The sequence below is a fragment of the Lepisosteus oculatus genome, chromosome 6, assembly GCF_040954835.1.
Source record: "Lepisosteus oculatus isolate fLepOcu1 chromosome 6, fLepOcu1.hap2, whole genome shotgun sequence".
In the NCBI taxonomy this organism is placed as follows: domain Eukaryota; kingdom Metazoa; phylum Chordata; class Actinopteri; order Semionotiformes; family Lepisosteidae; genus Lepisosteus; species Lepisosteus oculatus.
In genome coordinates, this window is record NC_090701.1 from 51,235,329 (window position 1) to 51,262,983 (window position 27,655).

Below are 27,655 nucleotides of genomic sequence, written 5' to 3' on the forward strand. Positions count from 1 at the left end.
CACAAAAGTATCAGTATTTATTGATGGGGCTGGGTATCTGATGGTTTGGGGTCACAAACTACACAATAACAATAACAGTTACAAGATAAATATTAACATAATAAGCACAGATTGACTGATTATGGTTGTTGAAGCCATTTACCAACCAAAGCAGAGCTGCAGCTGAATGAGAGTTTCATTTTTCAAATAACGGTTTTGATGACAATACCATACCTATTGTTGCCCTGAAATTTATTTGAGCAGTTTGAAAGACTGAATCCTCTTTGTTTGTTTTTTTTTTCTGAATAAGATGCCTTGTCTTTGGCCTTTAATTAGAGAAGGCAACGTAATGAGGAAGACATAGGGCAGTGTAGCGTATTCGAGCGTATTCTCGTGGTTTTAAAAAAGTTCCCGCACTGTGACCTCAGCTGTTGGTCTCCATAAAGTATGCGGAGTGGCTCTGTTTTCTTTGAACCCACAATGCTCCTTTCTGTCCCCTTCAGTGGCGGAGCAGCTGCCAGGATCTCTCCTCTTGTCGTTTTCATATATGGTCAAGTCAGCATGGCAACCTTTGACGTTGATGTTTCTAAAAACAGCGCCCTGACACTCAGCCGACCGCTGGCCATTAAGCAATGTGATCTGAGTGAAGATACTCTGAGGACGTTTCTTCAGACCCTGGGCTCTGCATTGTTACAAGGAAAGAACCTCCTCCCTCCCCCCACCAGGTACAACGTCGGCGAAACTTTTTTCCCCTCTTTTTTGGGGGGATTTTGCTACGTAAATCACCTTGCCTTGCGGTTCTTTGGAGTGCGCAATGAGTACTTCCCTGGAGCACTCGTATTCCAAAGAGAATCACACCATGGACAACCTGGAGAAACAGCTGATTTGTCCCATCTGTCTGGAAATATTTACCAAACCTGTGGTCATCCTCCCTTGTCAGCACAACCTCTGCCGGAAGTGCGCCAATGATATTTTCCAGGTAGGTGTTGTAATCAGCCTGGAATTAAACTTTGCATACTGTGTTGCTTTGTGTGCTTTTCACTCTAGGTCATTTAGTAAGAATGTCTGCAATTAAACATTGAATATGAAGAACATGTAGTGGGATTGCGGGATCATTTTTTTTTCTGTGCCCTTGTGTTCTGTTCCTGGTGGGTATAGGCCTCAAATCCTTACTTACCCACCAGAGCGGGCACCACAGTGTCATCAGGAGGCCGGTTCCGGTGCCCATCCTGCAGACACGAGGTGGTTCTGGACCGACATGGGGTATATGGGCTGCAGAGGAACCTTCTGGTGGAAAACATCATCGATATGTACAAAATGGAGTCCATCAGGTGAGCCTGCATTCGATGGAAATAATCATGCTACTGTACCGTATGTGAAGTCAGCTGTACTCACGCTCTGTTTTAGTCTACACTACGATCATAGCTGACTGGAGAATTTCTCTCTTTAGGATACAAAGACCTCAAAATGCGACATCGGTAACTGTGATGAGATTCCCAATTCCAAAAAGGCTGCATCACATGAACACAGCTGTGCAAAAGGCCTACCTTACATTCACTGTTGTGAGTTTCATGTCTACAAAATAAGAATTAGAATCACATTTGAAATCTTCTTTATGTTCCACATGCAGTAGATACTGTAATGCCCTCGCCTGGTGGTGAGGAGGAAGCGCTACAATATTTTCCTTTGACCTCACTGAGACACCAGGAGAATAAGTTGTTACGTAGACAAACTTTATCTCACTGCTTTTTAAAAAAAAAAACATTAAAATGTTTTCTTTTCTAGTATGCTGTTTATATTTGAAATGAGCTTTTTAAGAGCTATGTTTAAGAGCTTTTGTTTTAGTTCACAACCTTGTGCTTTTGCACAAAAAATTTCGACTCCATCAGGACTGCCCTCAAGAGATACTGTATAACAAATTGGCAGTTAAACAGAAATCTATCGTCTGTAATGTTGTTGCCTGTACAAGACAAAACCCACTGTAGTCATGATGTGAAAACTGTAGCACTGAGAAAGTTTCCCCCTACGTGCAAATGAGTCAGCAAAGCAGCATTCAATATCCGGACAGATCCTTCTTTTAGACAACCTTGCAGCTGTGATTTGGACACAAGCAGTGTGACTGAGGTCACACCTTTGATGGCAGGATGAAATTAAATCTCATAACTAACCGTCCGCACCAGGCTATATGGCACTGGTTGTCATTTTAGATTCTGCAGCCTCCCATATATTATGTGTTTACCAGAGTTGAGCATTTTTTTGTGTGAATTCTCCCACACAAGCAAAAAATGTATGGGCTGTCCCAATTTGTGGAGGAATCCAAATGCATTGGGCATTGAGCATCCTTTCTGATTATAAAAGCTGCCACTTCCTGATGTCCTTTTATGGGGCTAGATGGTAATATCAGCTGAGATCTAACTCTGCTGAAACTTTCCTATAGCTGATTCAGGTTACATTCAGGTGGAAAATGCAAAAAAAACTTCTTTATCACAGTGCCTGTAATAGGACCCAAGAGATTATGAATGGAAATGTGCACAGAACATCTTTGATTTATGTGGTCACAGATCCACACCGAGAGAAGTGTTTGTTTCTTTCTACCATGACACATTATATTGCGAAATTTAGTAGTAATATCCGTGATATCTTGAAAAATCACATTACTTGCACCTGTGTGTTGAACTAAGCAAGCAGAACTTGAATATTGCCCTCACACTTGTTTGGCTTGGCTGTTGCGATGAATATATTCTTCTGATGAGCAGGCTGGTTGAAGTGACTTGATCCCAAAGGACACAAGCTGTCTTAAATTATCAGAAGGGACATACAGTACTTGTCACCACAGGGTCTTTATTGGGCCCTAAAATTGAATTAATATACACTACAGCAGTAAAGTTACACCTGTTACTGTTAAATGTTTCAGGCACATTTGTGGTGATTACTTACATGAATATTAAGTGCTCCTCAGGTGGTTTGGATTCACTGACTCCTTTCCTGTCACTTAGAATTTTTCCTCATTTGCCAAGACTTTATTCCTAAAAGGAACATATTTCAACCAGAAAAGAGTAGCTCATCGATTTTTTAACTTATTTAGGTAAATTAAAAATTAAAAATGGCCCAGCTCATCAGTTGAAATAGCACAGTCAAACCTCATCTGGATTGCACCCAGATGGGGTGGGGATGGGAGACTTTTAGAACAAGACCACTCCACAAAACTGCACTTGAGGTCACGGAGCTATAATGTGTTTTGATGACTCACTTGGCAGGACAACCTTGGCAGTGGTCCCGGCAGATCTTCGCTCCCGGCTAACCTCTTCAGAGGGGCCTCTTGTGCCTGAGTTTGGATACACAAATTTCTCTTTACTGTTTGAAAGACAGCAATTATCTAAATAATAATAGATTTATGTTTGGGCGCTGAAGAGGCACCTGGAGCTTTTAAAACCACTCAGACTACCCAAGGTATTCCTGAGTGCCTTGTTCAGCCCCGGTGCTTTTGCTGGCTGAATCAGTTCCAGGACAAAAAGCATCAGTCAGGATTTTTCCGTATTATTTGCTAAAACAATTATTTCTGAACTGTATTAAATTGAATCATTTACGTCGCAGTATAATGCCTAAATGTTATGAGCCAATGTTAATGAATATCATAATTGAAATGCAGAAGACTGTATGCAGTGCATTTGGAGAACTATTCTGTTAAATGCCATTGCTTTTGTTGCAGTTTCATGTGCGTTTTAGAAGGATTATACTCATTTTAATTTTACAGACACACCAGGATCATTCAAAATAGCTTTGAGAGGTCCTTAGATAAATGCAAGTCCAGCAAATCAAACTGTTTTCTTTCATTTGCAACACTTTCCTTATGTTCAGATGCTTTAACTTGTTTCTGCCATTGCTCAAAAGCTGCAAATAAATGAAGCCTGAATCATTGTTTGATTCCATTTTAAAGATTATGCAAACCCGACTTTAAGCCCTTGTGTTGTGGCTTAAAATTTGGTGCAATGTTAAATAAATACAAACTACTGTATACATTAAAGGACTTACTTTAAAATATGGCTTAACTGCTGCAATTGTTAGGCAAGCAGCATCATTTATACAATATATTATCAGGCAGGACTATTGTTTTGCCCGTCATGTTGATCTGCATGATGTGCTCCTCCTAGTTCAACTGGAAAATGTGTGATATCCATGCTAACTATATCATAATGTCCATGACTGCAGTTTAAACAACACACTCCTGTGATTTGATCAGGAGGATAAATACTGATGTGTTTACTGCTGAAGTCTACGGCAGGAGGGGTTCATGTTACAATCGAACAGACATACAAAATGGAATTGAATGTGAAGAAGCTCTTATTTATGTCTTTTAACTTTATTTAAAAAGTCATTTTAGCCGTGTCTCTGCCCTCCTCATGAATCCTGTAGAAAGGCGCTACTGTTCCTCCACAGGTTAAGCTCTCATTGTCAAAACTGTAATTGTTGTGCATAAGAAAGACGTCTTTGAATTAGCAAAAGGGTAGAAACAGAACAGCACAGTAACATGTGACCTCTTGACAATCTCAAAAATGCATCCTGCTGCAGAGCATAATATCATAACCTTATTGACATATTTCAGCACAGAAAAAGTAAAGTATTTCCAGGAAGGCATTACATATTATTATCAGCATTCTGAATCCTGAAAAATAACAGGTTTAACTTTAACAATGTTCAGACATTTAGCCTGGCTGGCTCTGACTAGTACTATATATGTTTAAATGATACCGTATCTCTTTGTGGTCAAACTGGCATAGCCTGTTGTCTGGAGATAAACTATATATGGTGATAAAGCATGCTCAGAAGACTCTAGAAGACTCTTGTACAAGGAATTTTCAGATAGTTACAGAACCTTCAGCACATGCAATTTAAATCCGTAAGAAAACATTGCTTTCCATTTTATTAGCAATGCACAAAACAGTGAAATTTCTTGCAGAATCAGGAGGAGTGCTTAGACAAAACTAAAAGGTATGTTACTATTAGGAGCAACTACTGTAAAACACTGAAAAATCCAGAAAGCTATTAATATCTTGGTGTTCAGTAGGCAAATGAATCCTGAATTATTCATCATATAAGTTTCTTCTTAAACACTTAGTGTTCTTGGCTTCAATTGTGTCTAACAAAAATATATTTTTTACTTGCAAGCAGTTATTGTTAGGATTGATTAGTACTGAAATTTAACTTTATTTTAATATTTTCTTTTGATATTCATATTTTTCCTACTTTCATGTCTCGAAAGAAAGCTCCTTTTTTCTGTCAATACTGTTTGGAAATGTTCAAAAAGCATCAGTTGTTTAAAGAATGTGCTTACGTGGTTTTCTGAAGAATCATAGAGAAGCCCAGCTACATGTGATGCCGAAAGAGCCAGATGAGCACAAGGTTCTGGGAGATTTGAGAGAGAGTCAGGCAAGAGTCAGACAAGACTACTTCATGACTGTCTTGGCAAAGGTTGATACTCCTGAAAATCTGATTCTATTCAAAATTGACTCCTGTTTAAAACATTTTACTTGAGATTGAAAATGTAGTGTAAAATGCTTAGCAAGGTAAATTATGGGGCAAAATGAAGTAAATGTACAAGAAAAGCTGCAGAGATGTGGTGCAAGTGTAGAATTGTAGGTTATGCTAAGCATAAAGGCAGCTCTGTATGTACCCAAAGAAGCATACATAAGTAACAAATTCACAATGTTATTGTCTGGAAAACGACAGATCTTTTTTTTGCAGCAGGAGCACAAAATTTCATTAGATATGAAGTAGTTCAATCATTATACTGACTAACATTTATCATCAACATGGCTGATTATCTGTGAAAGTCACTGCCTAGTACTATGGTCACTCCTGGAAGTAATACAAGCTGCACATCCACTCTGCAGGCTTTGAACCAGGTTGTAGATACTGTCTTGTGGGTTCGTGTCCCATTCCTCTCACTGAATCTGAATGTCTGGCAGTATGATGCTATGCGTATCATACTGCCCATTAATGGAGTCCAGTGCAGCTCAGGCACTTACCTGTTCACTGGTCTCTGTACCACGAATGACACAAGTCATCCCGGCTCATTTCACCATTGTTCTATAAGACTCAGATCTGGCAAGTAGAACATAATTGTCATATCCTCATCTTGCAAGAACCCTGTTGATACATGAGCCGCCTGAGGATACTGTATGTGTTGTCCTGCTGGAATGTGGTCACATTAGAGTGAACCTTCTGGGAGTGCGGCAGTTGTGATACAGGACATGATCTGTGTAGTGCCATGCAGTCAGGCCTCCACTAATCACTGCTGGAATTCAGCAGTGACTAAACACTCCTCCTCAGACTAGCACATGTGAAGCTCCCCATTGACTGGTCTGCTGTGCGTCACAATGAAGGTATCGTTCTGCACATCCCTGAAACTCTGACATCTATCAGTGTTGTCCACATGAAGCTTTGATTCATTCCTAATGAGGACCTGGCCACACACAGGCACAGTGTCATTTTTAGATTTATTTTTATATGTGTTGCTGTAGTTCCGAGCTCTGGGAAGTTTCCTGTTATGGTTTTTAATGATCGATTTTGAGAAGATGCACAGTACAGGTGTTTCCTGTATTATCATTCCAGCAGATGAATCCCATGGTTCTGTTTAGCCTTCTCTGGATCCCTGTGGAGTGTGTAATGAGAGGGGAGTTCATTCATCCCCCAGTTTCCTGTTCAGAATTCTTGTCTTCCTCTGCTAAACATCTTCGCTTTGTTCCTCCCCCGTGTCCTTTGTTGTTGAACAAACCACCCCCTTTTGCATTTGTAAACTTCTATCATTACATACTGCTCCTTGTTGCTTTACTGTAAGAAAGGCACAAGTGAAAATCATGAAGATACATTTTCCAAGCAGGGATAATGAAGGTCTTTCACCCTCTCATTGGGTTGCAGTTTGATCATCTTTTGCCAAAAAGACAGCCTGATGTGACTCTGTTAGCTAGACATCTAATTATCAGCACTATTAGCAGGGTTTCCACTGATAAAAGTTTTTCATCATATGAAATATGGTAGAAAATACAAGTCGGAGCAATTTCTGCTATTTTGGTAACTTGGCTACACTGAACTTTATCCAGGCAGTGAGACTGGTCTTCGGCGAACTAGTAATCACATTGAGATAAGGTAGAAAAGTACTATGGCATTTAGACAATGTCATTTGTATTTTAGTAGGTACCTTAAAACAGAAAGACTGTACCACCTAGAAAGATGAAAGATAAGTCAGGCCATGATGAACATAACCATAAGCTGTAATCAACTGCCTTAAAAACAAATAAATCAAAGCTCATGTTTCTAATCAAAAGCCATACAGCCGTTAACATTGTTTCATGGAGATGACTTAAGGGTATCTTATCAAATATTATGTGACAACATGAAATAGCAGCTTGGAGTGGTCTTGGAACTGAGTCCCAGCCACGTGTTTCTCTTCAGCAGTAAATCGGGCAGCGAGAGGAAGTGTGAGCAGCCCACGTGCGAGGAACACGAAGATGAGAAGATCAACATCTACTGTGTGACATGTGAAATACCAACCTGCTCCCTGTGCAAAGTGTTTGGTGCGCATAAAGACTGCGAGGTGGCGCCGCTCTCAAACGTTTACCAGAGGCAAAAGGTGAGGTCTCGTCTTCTCAGCCGCGCTGTGGGTTGAAAGAACCAGAACATCACGGATTAGAGGAGAAATTACGACACAGGTATTCCTTCATGAGGAATAGCATCACCTGGAATTAAAATGCATTGAAAGGATGGTTAGTTAAGAGTTAGGAATACTAAACTTCGGCTTATCCCTCTTGGCTGACAGCCAACCTCAGCCACCTGGCTGCGGGAGAAGGAAGTTAGGACCCCAGGACAGTGAGAGACGTTGACTAAGCAGGAGCTGCGAGGGTGGAGGGATGTAGAAAGACCAATGCGACTAAGAGAGAGGAGCTAACAGTGGCATTTATAGTGTTTTCAGGAGTGACATCATGCAGAATTCCACGCTCGAGCCGCAGAACTGAGGAAGCCCTTGGTTGCTGTCATCCCTTCCAAACCTTTGTTCAAAACCCCATTTGTCTCTTTTGTTCATTGGCAGCTCAACAAGACCATGGGAAAGGAGCATAGAAAAGCTTTTAACTGACTCATACTTATTGTATTCATGGTTCACCTGGAATTGACAACAGCCAAGCATTAGGGGTATTAAAGGGTTTAGTGAGAATTTTATGTTAGAATAATTTGGCTCAACCCGACTAGAGTGACCCAGGGGCAGGTGCAGAGTTGGAGATGGGATGGAGGAAGGAAAAGACAGTTGTGAGGGAGAGAAGGAGATTATGTATAGTATTTCTTATTTTAATGTGAGGAAACAGCATCAAGAATGATTACGGATTACTGACAGCTGAGGTTGATTGACCTCGGCTGTTGCCATCCCTCCTGAAGCTTCTGTCACGCCCTCTGCAGCCAGAGGGCGCTCCTTCTCTGTCCCGTCCCTAGTTTCCGGTCTGCTGTCCTTCCTGTCCCTCTCTTTCCCTTGGGCTATATATTTCCGGGTCTTGCACTCTGTCCTCGCTCAGCATTGAGGTTCGGATGTCCTGAGACCCGCCTAGCACCAGGGCGCCCCACGTCCGCTCCCTGAGGGCATAGGTTTCTATACGGCATTCCTGAACTCTTTGCACTAATGAGCCCGGGCCTTTTTCCCGTCTCGCCGCTACGCATATGGGTCTTTTTCCGCTCTCCTGCTCCTCACGGTTAGTCCCTTTGGACGTCCGTGACAGCTTTGTTATAAACTCCATTTTCTGTTTTCAAGTTTCAAACACTACCTTGTTTAGTATGTGAACAAGAGTGCCTAAAACTAATGGCAAATTTTGTTTAATTTGCAGGGATTAAAATACAGTGTAGAGCACACAGACCTTTGAAAGCCTGTGAAATAATTTTATCACAATGAGACTTATTAGTCTTTCACATTAAAAGTCCTTTGCAGGACTCCAGATAAAGTTGTTTTAAAGCCTTGATACGGCTGCTGACATGTTTTTGTAACATTGAAAATGGCTTGATGGTAACAGTTCTGATTAGTGTAGCACAAAATTAACAGGTAAGATTTTGTGGCAAAACGATAAATCTTTAATAGTACTGGTATTGTCTCCTTTACAATACTCAGGTTTGGAAATGCAATATCTTAATGATGCCTTGAAACACATACTGTAGCTAACAGCTTTGCAACAAGATGTAAAACAAGACAAGTAAAACACTAAACTTTGCAGATCATCGCACATAGAAGTGGTCTGTAGAGCTTCAGAGCTACTGAATCTCTCTGAGGTCATGAATTCTGAGGTTTGCGCACTGACCTTTGTAAATGCAGAAGCTCTCATGCTCCGGAGCGTCAGCAAATTTAGGGAACACCACTGCTCTGTTCATTTCAGGGTTACCAGCTCTGGAAGGACAGAATGCGGCGAGTGTGACCGGACAAGGAAGAGAGCTATGCTGCTGTTATTCTTTTCATGTTATTAGACAAGATGTCAGGGGACAGACATAGCTCACTGATATATTGACTGGGGCTGTTTTTCAGCTCCTGTTGCACATGTGGCTGTGTCTAGATCATGCTTACAAATACTCACAGTACAGAACTTTCGACTGCTGCTTGTTTGATTCATGTTGGAAATAGTGTTAGAAAAAACTAGTCTGCATAATACTGGTGTCCGTACATTTTTCAGGCTGAACTCAGCGATGGAATTGCAATGCTGGTTGGGAACAATGACAGAATTCAGGGCATTATTAGTCAACTGGAGGAAAGCTGCAGAAGCATTGAGGTAAAATTGACTACGCTGCCTCATTCACGTTCTTGGCGAAGTAACTTTCCGTACAGACACTTTTGTTGTTCAGTCAGATGCTTCATTGTGTCAAGCTTCTCTTTGGTTTGTGTCTTGCCAGTATGTGGGTGATGTTGAATTCTAAATCAATTCAGACCACAGTTTTAAGGGATCAGTTGATCTATTCTGTGATGCTGGTCTGTTTGACAGTTTTTTAATTATGGGCATACATACATATTTGTTTGAAACCTACGCCTCATGACTCTCTGGCCTACAATTAAAATACCATCTTCTTTTGTCTATTTAATTAGCACATTGCCACCTCCACGTATGCAGAGTATATGCTCACCCAGCATTATGTGTTAATTCAGTGACGCCACTAATCTGAGATACGAAAGTAGTTGAGCCTCTTTCAAATTAAACAGATGGTACTATTCACTGGCTTCAATGTAAAAGGGCGAGTGTTACCCACAGTGTTCAAAAAGCACTGTAATTAAACCGTTTAATTAAAATGTATTGGGGCTTATGCAGTGCCCATTAAGAAACAAATGAATGACCCTAAAACAGGCATTGAAAATAGAAATTATATCTGTTATTCACCACAGACATGTTTCTTGCCAGTCATGTAATTCAGACAGCCTTATCCAGTTTAGGGGACTGAATCCACAAGCGTTTAATTCACAGCTTAATACAGAATTTACCCTACATGTTTAAGCTTTGTATTCCCAACAGGCCAAGTTACTCTGTCCTGATGCCGAATGTGATGTTTTTTTCCACATGTGTTCTGTTGGGTGATTGTCAAGTCCATGATGCACCTTTGCTCTCATGAAGCTAAAAAAATAGAACCTCAGGATTGTGCGCATACAATCGTCATCCAAAGGGTTGTCGATTTCTTTAGTGAGTGGGTAGAAAAACCTAGATGCGTTACATAGCAAAGGCATCATTTTTTACTTCAGCACGTGCCATGATAGTGTTTTTGCTCTTACTGGTGATGTATTTCCAGGGCCTGCGGGGTGTGTGTACGGTATGTGGCAGGGTGGAGTTGTTCTATAAAATACCTGCCCATCAGCACTGATTGTGAAGTCATGCTACAGCCTGAAGTCATTCCATCTCCTTCCTTATTATAACTGAGCCCATGCTTTCTGCTTGAAGAACTGCTTACAGTATTAATGATGGGCCTTCCTGCTGAAGCTGTCCATCCGCTCCAGCTCCTCCAGCACACTTTTCTCTTTTCTTTTTCTCACTTTTCTCATGCCAGTCCTTTTGTTCTAGTCCCACTAGAGCCCTTACTGCCACAGGCGTCTGATTCAAAACTTTTCTTCTTGCCACGTGCTGTATCAAGCTCTGCTCTCCTAATTATCTCCAGTGCCTTCTTCTTCTCTGGCAACATCCCCTCTCGCCCTCTCTCCTGCTCCACGTCCGCCAGACTTTCTCTTCCCCTTCTTCTAGAGTTTGTTCAGAATTCAGAGTCACCTTAGAGCATCTCCACAGACCCATCCGGTGAGACAGCCCCAGCGATTTCTCAGCTCTCAGTTCCTCTTACACTGGATTGCACTCTTAGACTGGTACATGGATTCTGATTGCCGCTGTAGTTCTTGTTGCTTCATTTTGATTAGCACAGTGCTTCAATTGCAGGTCCAGTTTATGCCGGCCTTCATGTAGTTTTATTCATTTATTCTTGTACATACAGGATGTGACAGCTCCTTGCATTTACCTCATGCAAACGTCATTTATTTTATTGTAGTTTGCCCAGGAGAAGAGCATCTACTGTACCAGGCCAATAAATGATTATAATTGAAATAAAAACATGGGATCGGGGAATTAATCAAAGACAGAGCTCTTCAATATGGAAATGCAACTTTGTTAAGTATGTGTACTGTATACATAGTTAGGAATCAAAGTCAAATATGCATAGCCAGAAAATTAAGTCAGAAATGTAAGTTTAATCCTACATTTTATACATTATCTTTAAGGTCAAATATGAATCATGCGTTACATACGGTTTTAGTAGCAACAGGCACATGCTGATCCTTGTTGTGTGGGTGGTGTTAATGTTGCCGCAGATACAGTCTTGTACTGAACCTAATTTTTTTGTATTGAGTAACTTTTAGGAACAGTTTGGGCTGCCCACGCACATACTGTATGCACAAGTTCAACTGACATCTTTAAATAGACATGAAAAAATCTGTTGTTTTAATCTTAAACATCCAATGTGTAGATACTAGAAATTATGTCGTGAGAGTGCAACTCTGGTGTATTCTCTGAGGTACTAAAAATCTGTTGTACATGGAAAATATGCACAAACTTGCCATTACATTCTATTGCCAAACAAATAAAAGCTGATTTTATTTTATTTTTGCAATAGTGATAATGTTTCCACACCATGGTCGAACCTTATGGTGTATACAACTATGTGGTTACTATATTTAATTAATAGAACCATTCAGATTTTTACAGCATTATACTGTATTTACACAGTGTGGTCTACGGAGCCTTCAGTTGAAGTGAACCAATGCACACCAGACCAATATAGCTATTGGAGGGAAACGTGAGAATTTCTATCCACTAGAAATTCATGACTCATTTCATCCTCCTATCATTATTACAGCTACTGTCCTATTTTCTTCCTATCTATTTTCTGAAAGGACTTGGGATTTAAAAACCTTTAGTTTCTGAAGTGAGCACAAAGACAAGTAACTCTTTCTGTAGAATTGCACTTAAATTATGTAGGAAATTGCTTTCAAATGCAAGTTCGTGCTACTATGCCCTTAGAGAACTACTTCGTAATGAGTTTCAGATGGCTTTGCACCTTTTTCTTTGTTCATATTCACAACGTCTGTCATTTGATTGGTCCTCTTTCCTTTCCCTATTGTTAAATCTTTATTTTTCCATGAAATATATTCCTTCTAAAAATAGATATGCAAATGAATAATCTCGAGACCTTTTTTTTTCCTGCAGGACAACTGCAGGAGGCAGAAGTCACAGGTGTGTGAAAAGTTTGATTGCCTGTACGTGATCCTGGAGGAGCGCAAAGCAGAGATGAGCCAGAAAATTACATGTGAGCAGGAGGAGAAGTTGCATTATGTTCAGACACTGAAGAAGAAGTATGGCGATCACCTAGAGGCAGTGTCAAAGATCGTAGAGTCAGGAATACAGACAATGGATGAATCTGAGATGGCCCTTTTTCTGCAGGTATGCAGAAGTGTTTATTCATATGTGAAGGCTATTTAAAAAAACACTAAAGTTTCAAGGTGTTAAAGTAGCTCTTAATTCTATCTATTGACCTGGTTTTGCAATACCCAGTTTCTTCTGGTATTTTGTTCCAATCTGAATAGTAGAGTAGGGAGTAGAGCAGTTTACCATATGTACGTATTGGAATTTTTAATCTGATCTCTCGGGACATACACAGTACATCAGACAACACCACACAATGTAGACGACAGTTAAGAATTTAGCCTGTTTACGTAGTCAGAGATTTATAAGGTTAATTATAGTGTTTTCCTTCACATTCAATTGCTAAAAACAATTCCTTCATTAATGTTTTTCACACTTGAAATTATGATGTTGATTAATTATACTAATTAAGTATTTGAGAGATTGTATGTAAAATAATATAGAAGAATCTAAAGTCATGTATTAATTTAAAAGGGCGTCTTCCTTTATGGAAGTGATTTAACAACATAAAAGCATAATGACATGAAGAAAAACCTACTAAAGTCTAGTAATATCATGGTATAACCGTGGTAAAGCACATTGAGGTATGATACATTATACTCTATACCATGGCAAACCATAACAATGAGAGTAAGTGTAATGCCACTGAGAATGTTTGCAAATATCATGTAAATATTCACAGTAGGCTTAATAATGATTCTTAGGTCATTAACTCAATAGTAGCAGTAGACCATACTTCAGTACAGAGACAATGATCACAGAGCACCAAGTGGACTGAATAAGGTGACCATATGACTGTCTTCACTGGAACACTTTCAGATAGGACAGGGTTTTAAAACTGCCCTTAATTTGACAGACATTGTTTTGTGTAAATTCAGTATTATGCCTTTGCGGAGTGTGTAAATAAATGTATTGTATAATACCGATCAGCCGATCACTATTCCTGCCCAGGAAAATGTGCCAGTGATACAGAATCGTATGAATGCCCCTTTGTATACCAGTGCAAAGTGTTCTGTTGAATTTGTACAGCTGTACAGAGCACATTTTCACCTCTGTTCCTCTCTTTAAACCAACTAAAGGTAAACCCTGTAATCTATTCAACAGACTGCTACAGAAAGCATGCTATAATTTTAAAGATTGATGTGACTGAAGGTCACAGAGGAATACATTTTGTTAAAACAGCTCGATTTAATTTTAACCATTCCCCTCTCATTTTCTTTTCTCTTTTACAGAATTCAAAACCTCTTTTACAAAAGTAAGTACACTGTCGCCCTACTAGAAATCTACAGGGTCAGATGTTTCTTACCACCCTTTAGCGTAGAAACAGGAAGATTTTCTTTTATTTTTTAGAATTAGCGAGGCTTCCAACATCTCACACCTGGAGAAAGTGGAACGTGGCTATGAAGACATGGATCATTTCACAGTCAATTTTGAAAGAGAAGGAAGAGCTCTGCGGAACATAGATTTTGAAAGAGGTAAAGAAATTCCAGTGTCAGTATTAAGCACACATTTATTTAGTAATGGGTAGACAATGAGCGGACACATAAAGACATCTTTACCACAGAATGGCAATTTGAGACTCCTCTTTTTATATTTATAGACAACCAATGACAACATGTCATTTCAAACAGCATTATTTATTGCGTAAACTCACAAATAAAAAACCAGCAGCCATCTGAAGTAAAATGCAGATTTGCTGTGCTGAACCTTGCTAATTGTATTTGTTGTATACTTCAGGATGTCTTGCAAATCATCATGCATCATGATTTTTCATTCACATTTTCTTTGTGCAGCATGATTTTTGAGAGACAAATTCTTTGACTTCTTTCACATCTAAACCTAAAACTCACCTTTTTACTAGGGCCTGTGTCTAAGAGCCTTACAGTGTTTCCTGTAAGTTCTTGTTTCATTTTTTTTCTTTTGACCTATTATGTTATTTTTTCTCCTTTTCTTCTTTAACACCACGTACAGCATCCTTGGGTTTGGAGAGTCACTTTGTACATGAAAATGATCATTATTACTCTCTCATCCCTGAACAGAGGAGGAAGAGGAAGACGAAGAGGAGGATGAAGAAGAAGAGGAGCTGGAGGAGGCCCACACAGAGCCGGAGCAGTCTGATGGAGATGGGGTTGGGACAAATATCGGGGTACAGCCTCAACAGGCCCAGCAGACACCCCTCCCGGGTACGAATGCAGCTGAAACTGCTGATGGCCTTCCTAAAGAGGACCTGGCCAAGTCACCAGACACAGCTGCACAGGTGAGATCTCCAGATCTTTGTACAACAGATTAATAGCTGCCTTACAATTCAAACAGTAGCATTCACTATTCCAGATATTCACTCAGAAGTTCACATCTGTGATGTTCCAACCAGGACTTTATTATGAGAGAAACTTGAATTCTTCTAAATCTTTGAAAAACCCAAAAATAGCTCTAATTTAAAAGACATGACCTTTCTCTACAGAGTTATACTCTCTAGTCCCTTAAAGGAGTGGACTTCAATCTTTATGCAGCTCAGCATCAGGCAGAAGATGCCCAAGATATTTTTATCAGACCAGTTCGAGCAGATAATATTAAATTTACAACTTAACAATATGTTTTAAATAGAATTACTACCTCATTCTTTTTTTTACTGTAGCCACCCGGTTTGTAATCATCAAGTCCTTAACCTTAATCTTTCCAGCAATGAGTCTGCCCTCTCTAGCGGTGAATTTTCATCCTGTTTTACAGACCAATACAGACCGTGTACCAATCAAAAGAGACAAAAAATGTTACTGAACGTGAGTGATGGTGAAAGAAGGGCATAACAGAATGTGTGTAATGCAGGACTCAAGTCCGTTTAAGTGAATTAGATCATTTTAGTGTCACGGATGTCGGAAGGGACAAACCGTGGAGAGGCAGGAGAGCGGAAAAAGACTAAAATGCATAGCGTCAGATTTGGGAAAAAGTCCAGGCTCAGCAGTTCAGGAGTCGTATAGCAACCAAGGCCCTCCGGCAGCGGACGTGGGGCGACCTGGATGCTAGGCGGGTCTCAGGACATCCGAATGTCAATGCTGAGCGAAGGTGAATGAGTGACCCGGAAATATATAGCCCCAGAGAGAAAGAGACACTGGAAGGACAAGCAAAGCACAGGAAACTGGGGACAGGACAGAGTAGGAGCGCCCTCTGGCTGCAGGGGGCGTGACATTTAGTCTATAAGAAACTTCCCTTTTAAACTTTGGTCTGACAAGAACCTTTTCTTTTGTATCGAAATATCATTGGGCATAAGTCTCAGCCCAGCAGGAAATGTCTCCTGTGAGCCCGCCTGCTAAGTTCAAAACTCCCAGGCATCTTTAGGCTGTGGTTGGTTTTCTTAGAGCAATTATGAACTGTACTGCACTAGATTGGTCAACTGCATGAGCTTTCATAGGGAGTGCTAATGCCATTACACCTTGCCTATACAATTAATAAGCTTATTCTTTTTGTCTGCTCAGAAGTTACCTGCAAGTATTTTCCTACATCATATTTTATGTTACAGAGAACCTTTTTAATGATCAGCAGCATTTCGAAGCATCTCACAGTTCAGTCATATTACAGTACTATGTGGAGTTACAGCACAAAAATCACAAGTTCTGTTGAAAGTAAAGAAAGTAAACAAATGCATGAGACTAGGTAGTGATAAAATTTAAAGCTCAAACATTTCCAAGGAAGTAATCAGATTTATTAGGAAACTTGAGGATCCTGAGCATGGGTGTCATACAAAAATGAATGGGTTATTAAGAAAACTTGAACTTGAAAAAAAGTGAAAACTGATGGTGATTGGGAGAGATCTGCTTTTTGCAGAGAAGTGTCCCTCAAGTGTCATTATCCTTGGCATCCTCGGTACAGAGTTATGACTAGTTCACAGTCAGGGGATCTCATTTGCCATATAGAAATAAAAAACAATGGTTGATATCTCATTATATTGAGATAAAAAGCAATTACATCGGAGAATGTCATAAAGGAAAAAACTATAAAAGACTCTGTAGTTAAAGTGGAAAACATCTGAATGTGATCCCAAAGATGACCAGTATCTAGAGTGGGTGTGTTTAATGTACAGTTACACCCTGTTGCAGAATTCTTTAGATTTTTACAGTTACACTTCTATAGCACTTTTCTGGACACTCCACTCAAAGCGCTTTACAACTAGTGGGGACGCCCCTCCACCACCATCTACAGTATGTGCAGCCCGACCTGGATGATGCAACAGCAGTCAGTGCACCAGTATGCTCCCCACACACCAGTTCTCAGTGGGGAGGAGAGCAGTTGAAGCCAGTTCAGAGATGGGGATTATTAGGAGGCCATGTTCGGTAAAGTTGAGGGGGCAACGTGGCCAGGACACCAGGGTAACACCACTATTCTTTTTGTGAAACACCCTGGGATTTTTAATGAACCTCTGTTTATATCTCATCCGAAGGACAGTGCTTTTTTTACAGTATAGTGTCCCCGTCACTGTACTGGGGCATTCGGACTCACACAGACCTCAGGATGAGCGCCCCCTACTGGCCCCCACTAACACCACTTCCAGAAGCAACGTTAGTCTTTCCCAGGGGGTCACCCATCCAGGTACTGACCAGGCTCACACCTGCTGAGCTTCAGTGGGCTGGCTGTTGTGTGTCGCAGGGTGATATACAGTAGCTGCTGGTATATATGAGCTAGAGACCTTTAATGGAGTAGGATGAGGATAGTTATTATCTCTAAAAACGTACAAATGTATAAAACTTTCAAAACCATCCCGTTTTCTGTTAATCAAACACTTCAGCCAAAAAAAAAAGTCATATTGCAATAGTGATTTTGCAAACCGTCCGAGTCTAGAATTTTCTGCTAATCTCCGATGGCTCACTTATGTCACTGCAAGGCCACCAAGAGCAGGTCTGGGAAGGGTTTGTGCCCTGTGGCTTTTGATGGGCAACCGATAATGAAAGGGCGCCTGTGGTGTATCTGTCTTCCCTTGCCTGCTGTCCCCAAAAGGGAGCGCCTGAGCAGAGTGCGGCTCCGGCCACCGCGAAGACTGAGGGGATCTCCGCCGCGGCTGCAGCCGACCCAGTGCTCTACCCCGGCTGGTACAAATCCACAGCCGGGCCGGCGGCCGCTCCCGGCCTCGCCCCGCCCGGGCAGGGCACGGCTCAGCCGGACGCCTCGGGGTCAAAGCTAGGGGATGCGCTGCCGGTGGCGGCAGGGCCGACAACGCAAGAAAGCCCGGCCGGAGCTCACAAGGAGTCTGGCTCTGCTCCTTCCCAGGTCTGTACCTCGTCTGCTTCGCGCCGGGTTCACCCGCTCGCACAGAGCCAGCCGCTTTCCTCTTTCATTATCACCCACGAAGAGAGACAAAGGGATTTTGTGAAACTCTCAGCCCATTCTTCGGTGTCCCTTTCTGTCTTCGAATAATAAACGTGACCTGGTTTGATATTTTTTATTCAGGACTGGGACAGTAAAAGAAAAGTCCCACTTTTTCTATTCTGTCAACCTAAATATGGACTGCAACGCAAAACTATTTGCTAAGATTCAGTGTTGTTGTGTAAACCTTATGTATATGCGAAACCTGTATTAGTCACAAGACAGTTTGATATTTATTCATCTTTCAACTCATTTTCAAAAGTTTCATGAAGAAAAATCCTCTTCTCATTGAGCTACACTAGACATCTCTTCCGACTTTTACTGTTTCTTTATTGCTCTTGTAGAGACTGTCAATAAAACATCATTGACTGTTTCTCCACATTCATATACACGAGTTTTCTGTCAGGGAATATACTTACAGTACATCGCTGTGGAAGCATCACACTGTGGAACTGGAACAGGCAGAGATTAAACACACTTGGAAAAGTAAAACGAGAAAAAAAGAACATTTTGGCTCTGGAGGCTCTTTAGGTGTATGTGAAAGAAGAAAACAACAGGAATGTGAGGCAGAGAGGTGGGTAAGAAGAATAAAAGAAATATGGTGTGAGAATGGGTAGGGAGAGGTGAGACAGAGGGTCCACAAAGATGGAAATCCTGAAGATAAATATCAGGGGGATTGTGGAAGGCTGAAATATGTAAACGAATGGAGAAAATTAGAAAGAAGTTATTTTATCTTTTTTTTGTTTACTATTCATTATGGAATGAACTTTTGCTTGTTTCTTTACAGCTCGGATGCAGAGCAGACTCTCAAGTATACTGCTACTGTACCTCTTAAATGAACCCTTTTCAAATAGGTTCAGAATGGATAACTGGAGTTATGTGTGCATAAATACCTATATTCAGTGTTGCTATGAGTGAGGGAGATGTTCCAAGCTGCAGGTTTAGGTGAAAAGCACCATTTCGTATTTAATATAAAAAGTCAGTATGGGTGAACAACCCAGTACTCTCGGCAATGGCACCAAAATGTCAATGTGGATGGCAGTGTAACAGGACTCATGTACTGAGCAAGTTACAGAAATGAGATCACCTCCCTTCTGAAAGCTAGACAATGTAAACCTCTACCACAGAGGACCAGTCTTTTGGCATAGAGGAGCTAACTGCTGTCTAGACTGTGGTGCTAGAGTTTTGTGTGCTTTGAGCCCACAGGTGGCTGGGATCAATGCCAGTGGGATGATACTTTATTTGAAACTGTTTGCAAGTTGACCAATCAAGCACAAATGATCAGCACTGTGTTTATCTGTCTGTAGGAGGGCAAGAGGTTATCATCAGTGCAAACACTCAATGGGCTCCATAAGAGTTAAATGTGACTGTTCAACATTCAGTGTTTAAAATGATCTGGTTTAATAGAACTGTGCAGACATGAAGCTTTGGTATTTTGTTTTTTCACAGGGGCTAGCTTTCTGCCTGACAATTCTGGCTTTGTTTATGATACTCCGTCACCTTTGGAATCAGATTCAGGGCGTGATTGTAACTTTTATGGGTAGGATACTTATTTCCTTTTTGCATACAAACTAATTCCTCCGAAATATAGTTTATCACTGTTGTATGCTGAAATGAGACTTTGGAGTACTGTTTTGTGTGTGGGGGGAATTTTCAATTAATTTTTGGCATCCTGTTTTAAAATAACGGGACACTAGTTTTCTTTTTTCAGAGTTAATAAACAATTGCAAAAGCGGGAAAAGTACACTTCCCTTCTGTAAGATTCCTAAGCATTTTTTTTGACTCGTTCACATGCTTATTAAGAAGAGTTAAGTGAAAAAAACAACATGACAAAAGACACTTACAAATACACTTTCCAATTATCCTTCCTACCCTTTTAGTTTTACTTACATTTTGACAGATTGCCTTGGCAGAATAAAATGAGCAGCCGTGATAGATATGGATAATACACACTGGGCACCAATTTGGACTATTAGTGCAAGCGTAATAAAAAATAAATGTCATGTGGGCTCTAAAGATATACCATCACCACGGACTTTACCCATTTTTCACATTCAAAATATACTTGCACTTATCTAAATCTATACATATCCATACTGATGTACAAGATATACAGTACATATTTTATTCTACCAAGGTCCTGTAAACAATTTATTAACTTGTACATTTTTAAAAAAACTCTGCAGTACAGGTAAATCCCACAAAATAATTGGAATCAAGAGATAACATGACATCAATAACCAACAAGTAACAGGATACAACCTTTAAAATGTAATATTAATAGTTGGAATGTTATGCTGTAGTATACTTCAAACACATCTCCTTCAGTTCAGTGTTCTGTATGATGAAAGATGTGACCTTATGATTTTCCACATCCATTCTATTCCACCTATAAAAGCACAATAAATGAGGAATGGTATATAGAACTGACATCTTTTGACTAGTAATTGACTAAATCCTCCACCTATGACTATTCGAGGATGTATTCCATTGTTCCAAGGCTTTGCATAAAATAATTGGATATGATGGTTAGTTCAAATTCATTGGGCTGCACTGTATTCTGATGCAAAAATGGACAAAATCTTTTTACGTGATTTTGGTTTTCTCAAGTATTTATGTGCACATAGATGTATGAATGCCTTGAAAGTGATAACAAGGCAGCTATTTAATTACATTTTTTAAAGACTAATGGTGAAATACTTGAAAAGGAAGTCTGTGAAGGTCGATTTTACTCTTTAATGTTAAATTTCTCAATAGATCACTCGTTGGCTATGCCTTGTAGTCAAGGATGACTGTCTTGCATGAACCCGTACGTGAGTGAAAAGACCAACATACCCTGCCAGTTGAGAAGGTGTTGTCTGAAGAGATCATGTACTGTGCAATCTGGTCTTGTTGATATCTCTCTGATACACTTGTTTAGCTTACTTAGGCTGATACCTTTGAGCCTGAAAGCAGTGGGTTTTTTTCCCAGATTGCATTATAACTTCCCAGGAGCTGATATTGATGTAACATTCTTCATGAGACACTCCAGAGACAGAGAGAAACTAAATACATAAGATCTAATAATACATGTAAATAAGGTTCTACATTTCCACAATGTTAGGAGAGGAACTGTCTCCAGCTGTCTGCAAGCTCTATGAAAGTGTTTAACATTCAGCGAGGGTTGTCTACACTGGTGACAGATTGGACTGGTGAGAGAGCACAATGGGTTGAAGTAAGGTTTAATTTCTTGAGGAGATGGAATACAAAAAGGTTAATCATCTAAAGTAACATACCAACTGCTGCTATTTTAGGGAACACAGTCTCACTTGTTTAATGTATGCTCCTGGCCAAACAGGATTAGCCATTAGTTTAGCTACAGGCATAAAGGGGAAATGGAAAGACATCAGGTTGCATGCGAAGTCAAGGTTAGGAAGCAACAGGGTTGGTCTGGCCTCTTCAGCCCTGGTTTTGTATTTCCCTGTAGTAAAAGTGAGGAATTTGTACATAGACTCTTCACATCAATCTGTCAGGTTAGGACATCTGATATGTCTTGCTGGAAGAAGAAAGCCTTCTCTGAGAGCGTGCAGTCTGATATCTGCCCAACACAAACAGCCCAGTGGGGCTGTTGATAGATATTCATGGATTCAATACTTATATTGTCTGCCTGGGAGAGAGCACCTTTGTTGTTCTCTCCATCCTGCCATGTGATGTGTAAAATCTGCAAAGAACGTTGATGGTATAATTTCAGTATTCAGGATGTTTAAAAACAAATATTGTCAGACCTGCCGCTAGAGAGTCTGAAAACCCATTGTGGGAGTTGTTCAGTAACAGAAATGTTACAGAATAAAAACAGAAAATCCAGCCGCTGACTTACTGTACACTTGTAAAACCCATTCATGCCAAACACACCATTAGTGAGTTCCGTGTAAGAATGTGTAAATAAATCATCACCAGTAATATAATTAATGCCAAATTACCACCTGGCGATCCTATTTACAGGTAGTAGAATACATGTGATGTCCTTTTGTGGTAAATTACTCTCTCTATAGCCTAGCCTGCTACACTTTTCCTTTGATTGTAGGTGTGACATCTTCTGCCACTTGGAATCTGGGTCTCTTTTTGTTGGTTTTCTAGGGATTTTTTGGCAGCCAGTTTGATAGATATGATTGCATGGATAAGACAGTCAACAGTCCAGTGGTCTTGAGCTAATTTCTGTGCTCTATATAGTTTAAAGTTTTTAGCCCTGCTAGTGGTTCATGATCACCACTTAGAACAGCAAACTGGTATTCCTTGATCAGTCATCCCAGCACTCACCAGACTCAGCTTTGCTTATGAGATCAGGATAGAAGCAGAGAGTGCTGCAGTTGAATGTAAAGCTATACCTCACATTCTGAAGAGGCGTCACACCCATTTTGTGGAAATTGATCAATAGGATGAGTGATCAAGAGTATTAAAGTCATAAAACTGGCATTTGTAACCATCGCCCAGTCCTTTGACTAATCCAGTTTGGCAGGCAGTCACAGTATTACTCTGCCAGACTTCTTACCACTTGTATGGGAAGATGTTAAATAGGCTTACTTGAGCTAATAATTAGTTGCTTTAGCCGTTGAGAGCTGTGGACACACCAGCCGTCTAGGACCAGGACTGGACCAGGACTTCATGAGTTTTATGGTAAAACGCCTACAGTAGGAGAGATGTCAGAGGATGACATTCAGAGATACGCTCTTAAAGAGACTCAACAAAAACCTCACCATTATACTTATGGAATCTAGTAGGTTAGTGCCTCTTATAGAGAAACTATAACATAACCTTATTTATTTTAGCAAACTGCTTTCCCCTTTCAGCTGTCACATTACAGTAAATAAGTTTCTGAGTGGATTGTTTGCGGGAACTTCTGTTTTATAAATATACAGTCTTATGTGGAAGTAATATCTTCAAGCAATAATCAAAACGTTCTGTGAGGCCCAGTAGATTTAAATATATAGCATGATTCAAAGTAAAGTAAATTATTTTTTAAATCAGGCATATTATTAATAATATGGAGCCACTATCGTAGATTTCCCTGATATATTTTATGATGAAATTCATTATACATATTAATGTTATCTGTGCAGTGTGTCAAATAAATGGCTGAAAACATACAAACCATATCATGTGCATTTTATATAGGATAATTGGATACTAAGGGACAGATAGGTGGCACAGTGGTGCAGTGGTTCCATTACTCCCTTGCAGTACTGGGGCCCTGGGTTCAATTCCTGGGCTACTATCTGCATGGAGTATGTATGTTCCCCCTGTGTTTGCATGGGTTTCCTCCCATGGTCAAAAAGCATGCTGGTAGGCTAATTGGCTTCTGGAAAAACTGCCTCTGATGTGAGTCTGTGTCAATGTGTGCCCTGTAATGGACTGGCATCCCAGTCCATCGTATACCTGCCTTGTGTCTGCTGCTTGCTGGGCTTGGGCTCCCCTGCGACCCTGAATTGAATAAAGTAATTATCCAGTGGATGGGTGCACTAAGAACCTGCAAGTGTAGCTGTATGGTCCATCTGATTTATCCACAAATTATTCCTCATTGTTTTATTCATAATCAAACACCCCTCAAAAGATGTAAGAACAAAATACTAAAGCGTCTCTCTCTCTTTCCGTCATTGTCTATTAGTACAGTATGTGTTTTTCAGAGCTGATGTTACTAAAAAACAAAATAATAGCTGATTTTTATACAATACTTTCTTACCTGGTAACAATTTAGGCTCGGGCTTTTAACGTTGGGTCGGCAGGGCTGGAAGCGGAACAAATTTGCAGTATAAACTACCTCAATTGTAGCGTAGGCGATTACAACGATACGTTATACTGTACACGATTTGCTCCCGTGTGCAGCGCACGCCTTTCAGTATCTTGGTGTGTTTACTGAGTGCACACAACCGCTTCTACCTCTGACATAACTGTAGGCGACGATATTTGTGTGCAGCTTAACTTCATTTTCAAAAAAGAAAGAGTTTTTCAACGTTATAAAATATGTCAGAAATATAATTTTATCTTACTCCAGAAATATGAGAAAAATTCCCTTTATTAAGCAAGCCGCCGTTACTAGAATTAATATAGCCATAGTAAATATAAGGTTTCAAGTTCAAACTAAATAACAACGTAAGGGTACCAAAACCAACAAAATATCTAGAGTAATGTAGTTAACTTTTGTTAACTTTGCAGTGGAAAAACAGCAAATGGGATATTGAAAATACACCAATATTTCCTCGCTTCCTTTTAAACAGGCTGGTTCTGAGATTGCGGCCGGCGGACCGAGCGAAAGTCAACAAAACGCAGAAGACAAAGGCGGCGACGGACCTCGGCACGTCTTCTCCTTCTCCTGGTTAAACTCCCTTAAAGAGTAGCTCGCCTTGTCCTCCAGACATGGAGCCTACAACAAGCGAGGAGCGACTGGTGAAGACAAGTGCCTCGCTGTGCTGGTGTATTAACTGTACCGTTAGGTACACGCACGATATGACGGAGATGTGACTGAAAAGAGCGGGTTGGGGTTTATAGCAATTCAACACCTTGTCTGAAACAGCTGATGCATTCTACATGGCTAAAGAATGTAATGAAATTGCTTGTGAATGAATGGATGCCAAGTTAACACTTTCAACCTTGAAAATACCACTGGTAAAACACCTAATGACACACTTCTGGTGCACGTTGTGAGAGGTGTTGGCACTCAAGAATTTACACAATGAAATGTAAACGTAACTTTCAAGCTTTTATTAAAAATATAAATATTAGACATTCTCTTGCACAACAAAAAAATGACTCGTTGCTCATATTATGTTTATTATCAAACGTAAACAAGGTAGATTACAGGGAAACTGAATTTCAGAGAGGGCATCCATTTCTGAATACGGCGTTCTGAAATTAGTGAATTTCCTACAATTCTACTTAAAATATATTGGGTTTTTTTTGTTTTGAAAATGTGAAAGGTTTTGTGTAAATGCTACGGTTTTGTAATATCACTGTTACAACAGTTATACAAATTAAAATGACGCATTTATCTTGCATGTATGAGCCAGTCTGATTACCAACCATCGAGCGGGCTACGATTCCTCATCATTTTCCTTCGTTTGAGGTTTAAAGCTATAAAAAATAAATAATGTAAAAGCAGCGCTATGGTACAGGATACTGTGTATTTTGTGCTAGATGTAAAACTTCTTTGGCAGATGGAGCTGTGTCACGTTCACTTCCCGATGATTTCCATCATTTTTCTGTTGCTGTGCGCTTGCTGGGCAAGCTGCTCCGCCCGGGCCATTTCCAAAACTTCTCGTAGCAGGTGGAAGGTCAGATCCAGGGAAATGGGAGGCTCTTCGGACCGCTTCCCTCTTCCCGTCAGGTCTTCCAGCTGGTCATCGTGGCTGCTCAGAAGCCGGTTGGGGTGACCAACTTTGCCTTGCAGGAGACGCTGTGTGAGCTGCATCTGGAAAGCCCTGTTGACGTTAGCCGGGGACGCGTCGGGGGACATGTTGGGCAGGTACGAGGGGGGATTCTGATTTACGTTGCCCAGGCGAATGAAATACTCCTCTCCCAGTCTCACCAAAAGCGGAAGGGAAAGCTCCTGTAGCTCAGATTCGGAACCCCGACCGGACTGGACAGCCCCCGGGCTTTCGATAGCTCTACATTCATGACGCGGCAGGAAGGCAACAAGCAGGATAGCAGTAGAAACAAGGAAATTGAGCTTCATGACAGGATATCAGCGGGAACCTGAAGAGGAAAGAGATTCGATTTTTTTTTGTTTTAAAAACTTAAGTTTGCGTGTTTCCAAACAGACACCAAAAGAACTACGTTAAACAAAACTCTCACCCTACCGAAAAACGTCATTCGGCGTTTCGTGTTGGAGAGTGGACATTCTGTGTATATTTTTATTGCCTTTCCGAGGTTTACAGGCATCAAAGATATTGACTGAATTGTACTGATATGTACAGCAGATCAACAGTTATCATTATGACAGTAGGCGCTTCAGCCAGAAATAAATTGTATAGAGATTGAGATGCTCCAAATTGTTTGTTAATGTGTGCAATATTAAAAAAAAAATCTACAGTATGCCAAAAATTCAGAATGATCATTTTAAAGTGTTTTCCCTTCCTTTGAAAAACATACAGAATAAGGTAAAGCAATACGAAGGCAAACTTATATGTACAGTACACAACACACATTCAGCTGTATATTCCCTACTATAAAGGCCCATACTTCTTATACATTTGAATTTCCAATGTTAATAACCTGTGGATGAAAACTTTAAAATGTAGGAATCTGTTGGTGTTACAAAACTAGATTTCTACTTGTATAAAAAATAAATTAATCCGTGACACCAAATAGCAGTGTCGGAGTCTCACACTGTGTTTTAAAACAGTATTAAAAACAGATACACTTCTGACTTCCTAGCTTCCTGCACCTTCAGTTTCGGAAATAAGAAATAATAAACGTATAACACTGACACTTTCTCTGTCGCTATTTAAACACTTATTATAAACAACGTATTGCACCACAAAATTACGAGGCTCTTAAAAGATAGTTTTCAAGTTCCCGTACCTGAATTACAAGAGAATGGCCGTACGTATGTCCGTGGACGCTGGTGACCAGATAAGGCTCACAGTTAAGATGCTGTTTTCTTCCAGGTTTGCTACCGGTCTGTAAAGACACCTGTAAACGAACTACTTCTTCAAAGAAAGCCTGGATGTTGGATTTTTATACCCCAAGACCTGTGACAAGTGTCACGCTCTGAGCTCAGATCTTGCGTCTGCGCAGTGATTTGCATGGGTAGACACCTGAATGAACAATGAATTTTAAAAGCTGGTGGGCAAATTTATTCCGCAACAGGAGTCCAATTATTTCCAGAAGTTTGTGTCCGATCGCCGTGACGTAATTCTACGCACAAGAAGTGCCACCGTTTGTTGCTTTCCCCATTATTTGAATGAACGTCTCTCGCCGAAACTGTAGTGAAGTTTTCAGATAACGGAAGAAGAAATCGATCGCTTTCTCAATTAGGATTCACCTGGCTCTGTCTGGTTGTTCATCAGTCCTTCTTTAACGCCTGAGCATCCTAGAACATTCGTTTTCGCATCCTGTGGTCAAAAATAAACAGAAATTACTTGTCTCTGTCCTTGGTACTGAAAATGAAACCGTAAAGGCTTGAGCAGTTCTTCCCAAAGTTCGATACTCGCAGTTTGTAAAAATAACTTGGCTCCAAAAAAAAAAAAGAAAGGAACAAGTCAAGATTTATTGCACGCTGAAAAGAGAAGAAAGGAAACACAATGTTTCGGCTGTGGAGCCTTCCGTAATGTTGTGTTTCCTTTCGTCTCTTTTCAGCATGGATTAAACCTTTACTTGTTCCT

General features: G+C 40.4%; 2 protein-coding genes across 5 annotated transcripts; one reads left to right on the forward strand and one right to left on the reverse strand.

The window, feature by feature from the left end:
- Window positions 1-559: 559 nt before the first annotated feature.
- trim55b (tripartite motif containing 55b) lies at window positions 560-25,430 on the forward strand. 4 transcript variants are annotated; one of them, XM_015353805.2, is made up of 11 exons: window positions 560-958; window positions 1,138-1,310; window positions 7,432-7,609; window positions 9,678-9,773; window positions 12,732-12,965; window positions 14,180-14,202; window positions 14,298-14,422; window positions 14,987-15,204; window positions 17,934-18,203; window positions 19,749-19,839; window positions 24,551-24,644. In XM_015353805.2, exons 1-11 carry the CDS (start codon window positions 794-796, stop codon window positions 24,559-24,561), a joined length of 1,584 nt encoding a protein of 527 aa, XP_015209291.2. In that variant the 5' UTR covers window positions 560-793; the 3' UTR covers window positions 24,562-24,644. The 4 variants fall into 4 exon arrangements, with proteins under 4 accessions (XP_015209291.2, XP_015209290.2, XP_069047636.1 ...); XM_015353804.2 differs by lacking the exon at window positions 19,749-19,839 and having other exon boundaries at window positions 563-958; window positions 7,435-7,609; window positions 24,551-25,430; XM_006634003.3 differs by lacking the exon at window positions 19,749-19,839 and having other exon boundaries at window positions 565-958; window positions 24,551-25,430.
- On the reverse strand, window positions 25,041-27,506 carry crhb (corticotropin releasing hormone b). The gene is made up of 2 exons (XM_006633902.3): window positions 26,853-27,506; window positions 25,041-26,024 (listed from the first exon to the last, which is right to left on the reverse strand). The coding sequence occupies exon 2, from the start codon at window positions 26,002-26,004 to the stop codon at window positions 25,504-25,506; it is 501 nt and encodes a 166-aa protein (XP_006633965.1). The 5' UTR covers window positions 26,005-26,024; window positions 26,853-27,506; the 3' UTR covers window positions 25,041-25,503.
- Between the last annotated feature and the right edge of the window lie 149 nt (window positions 27,507-27,655).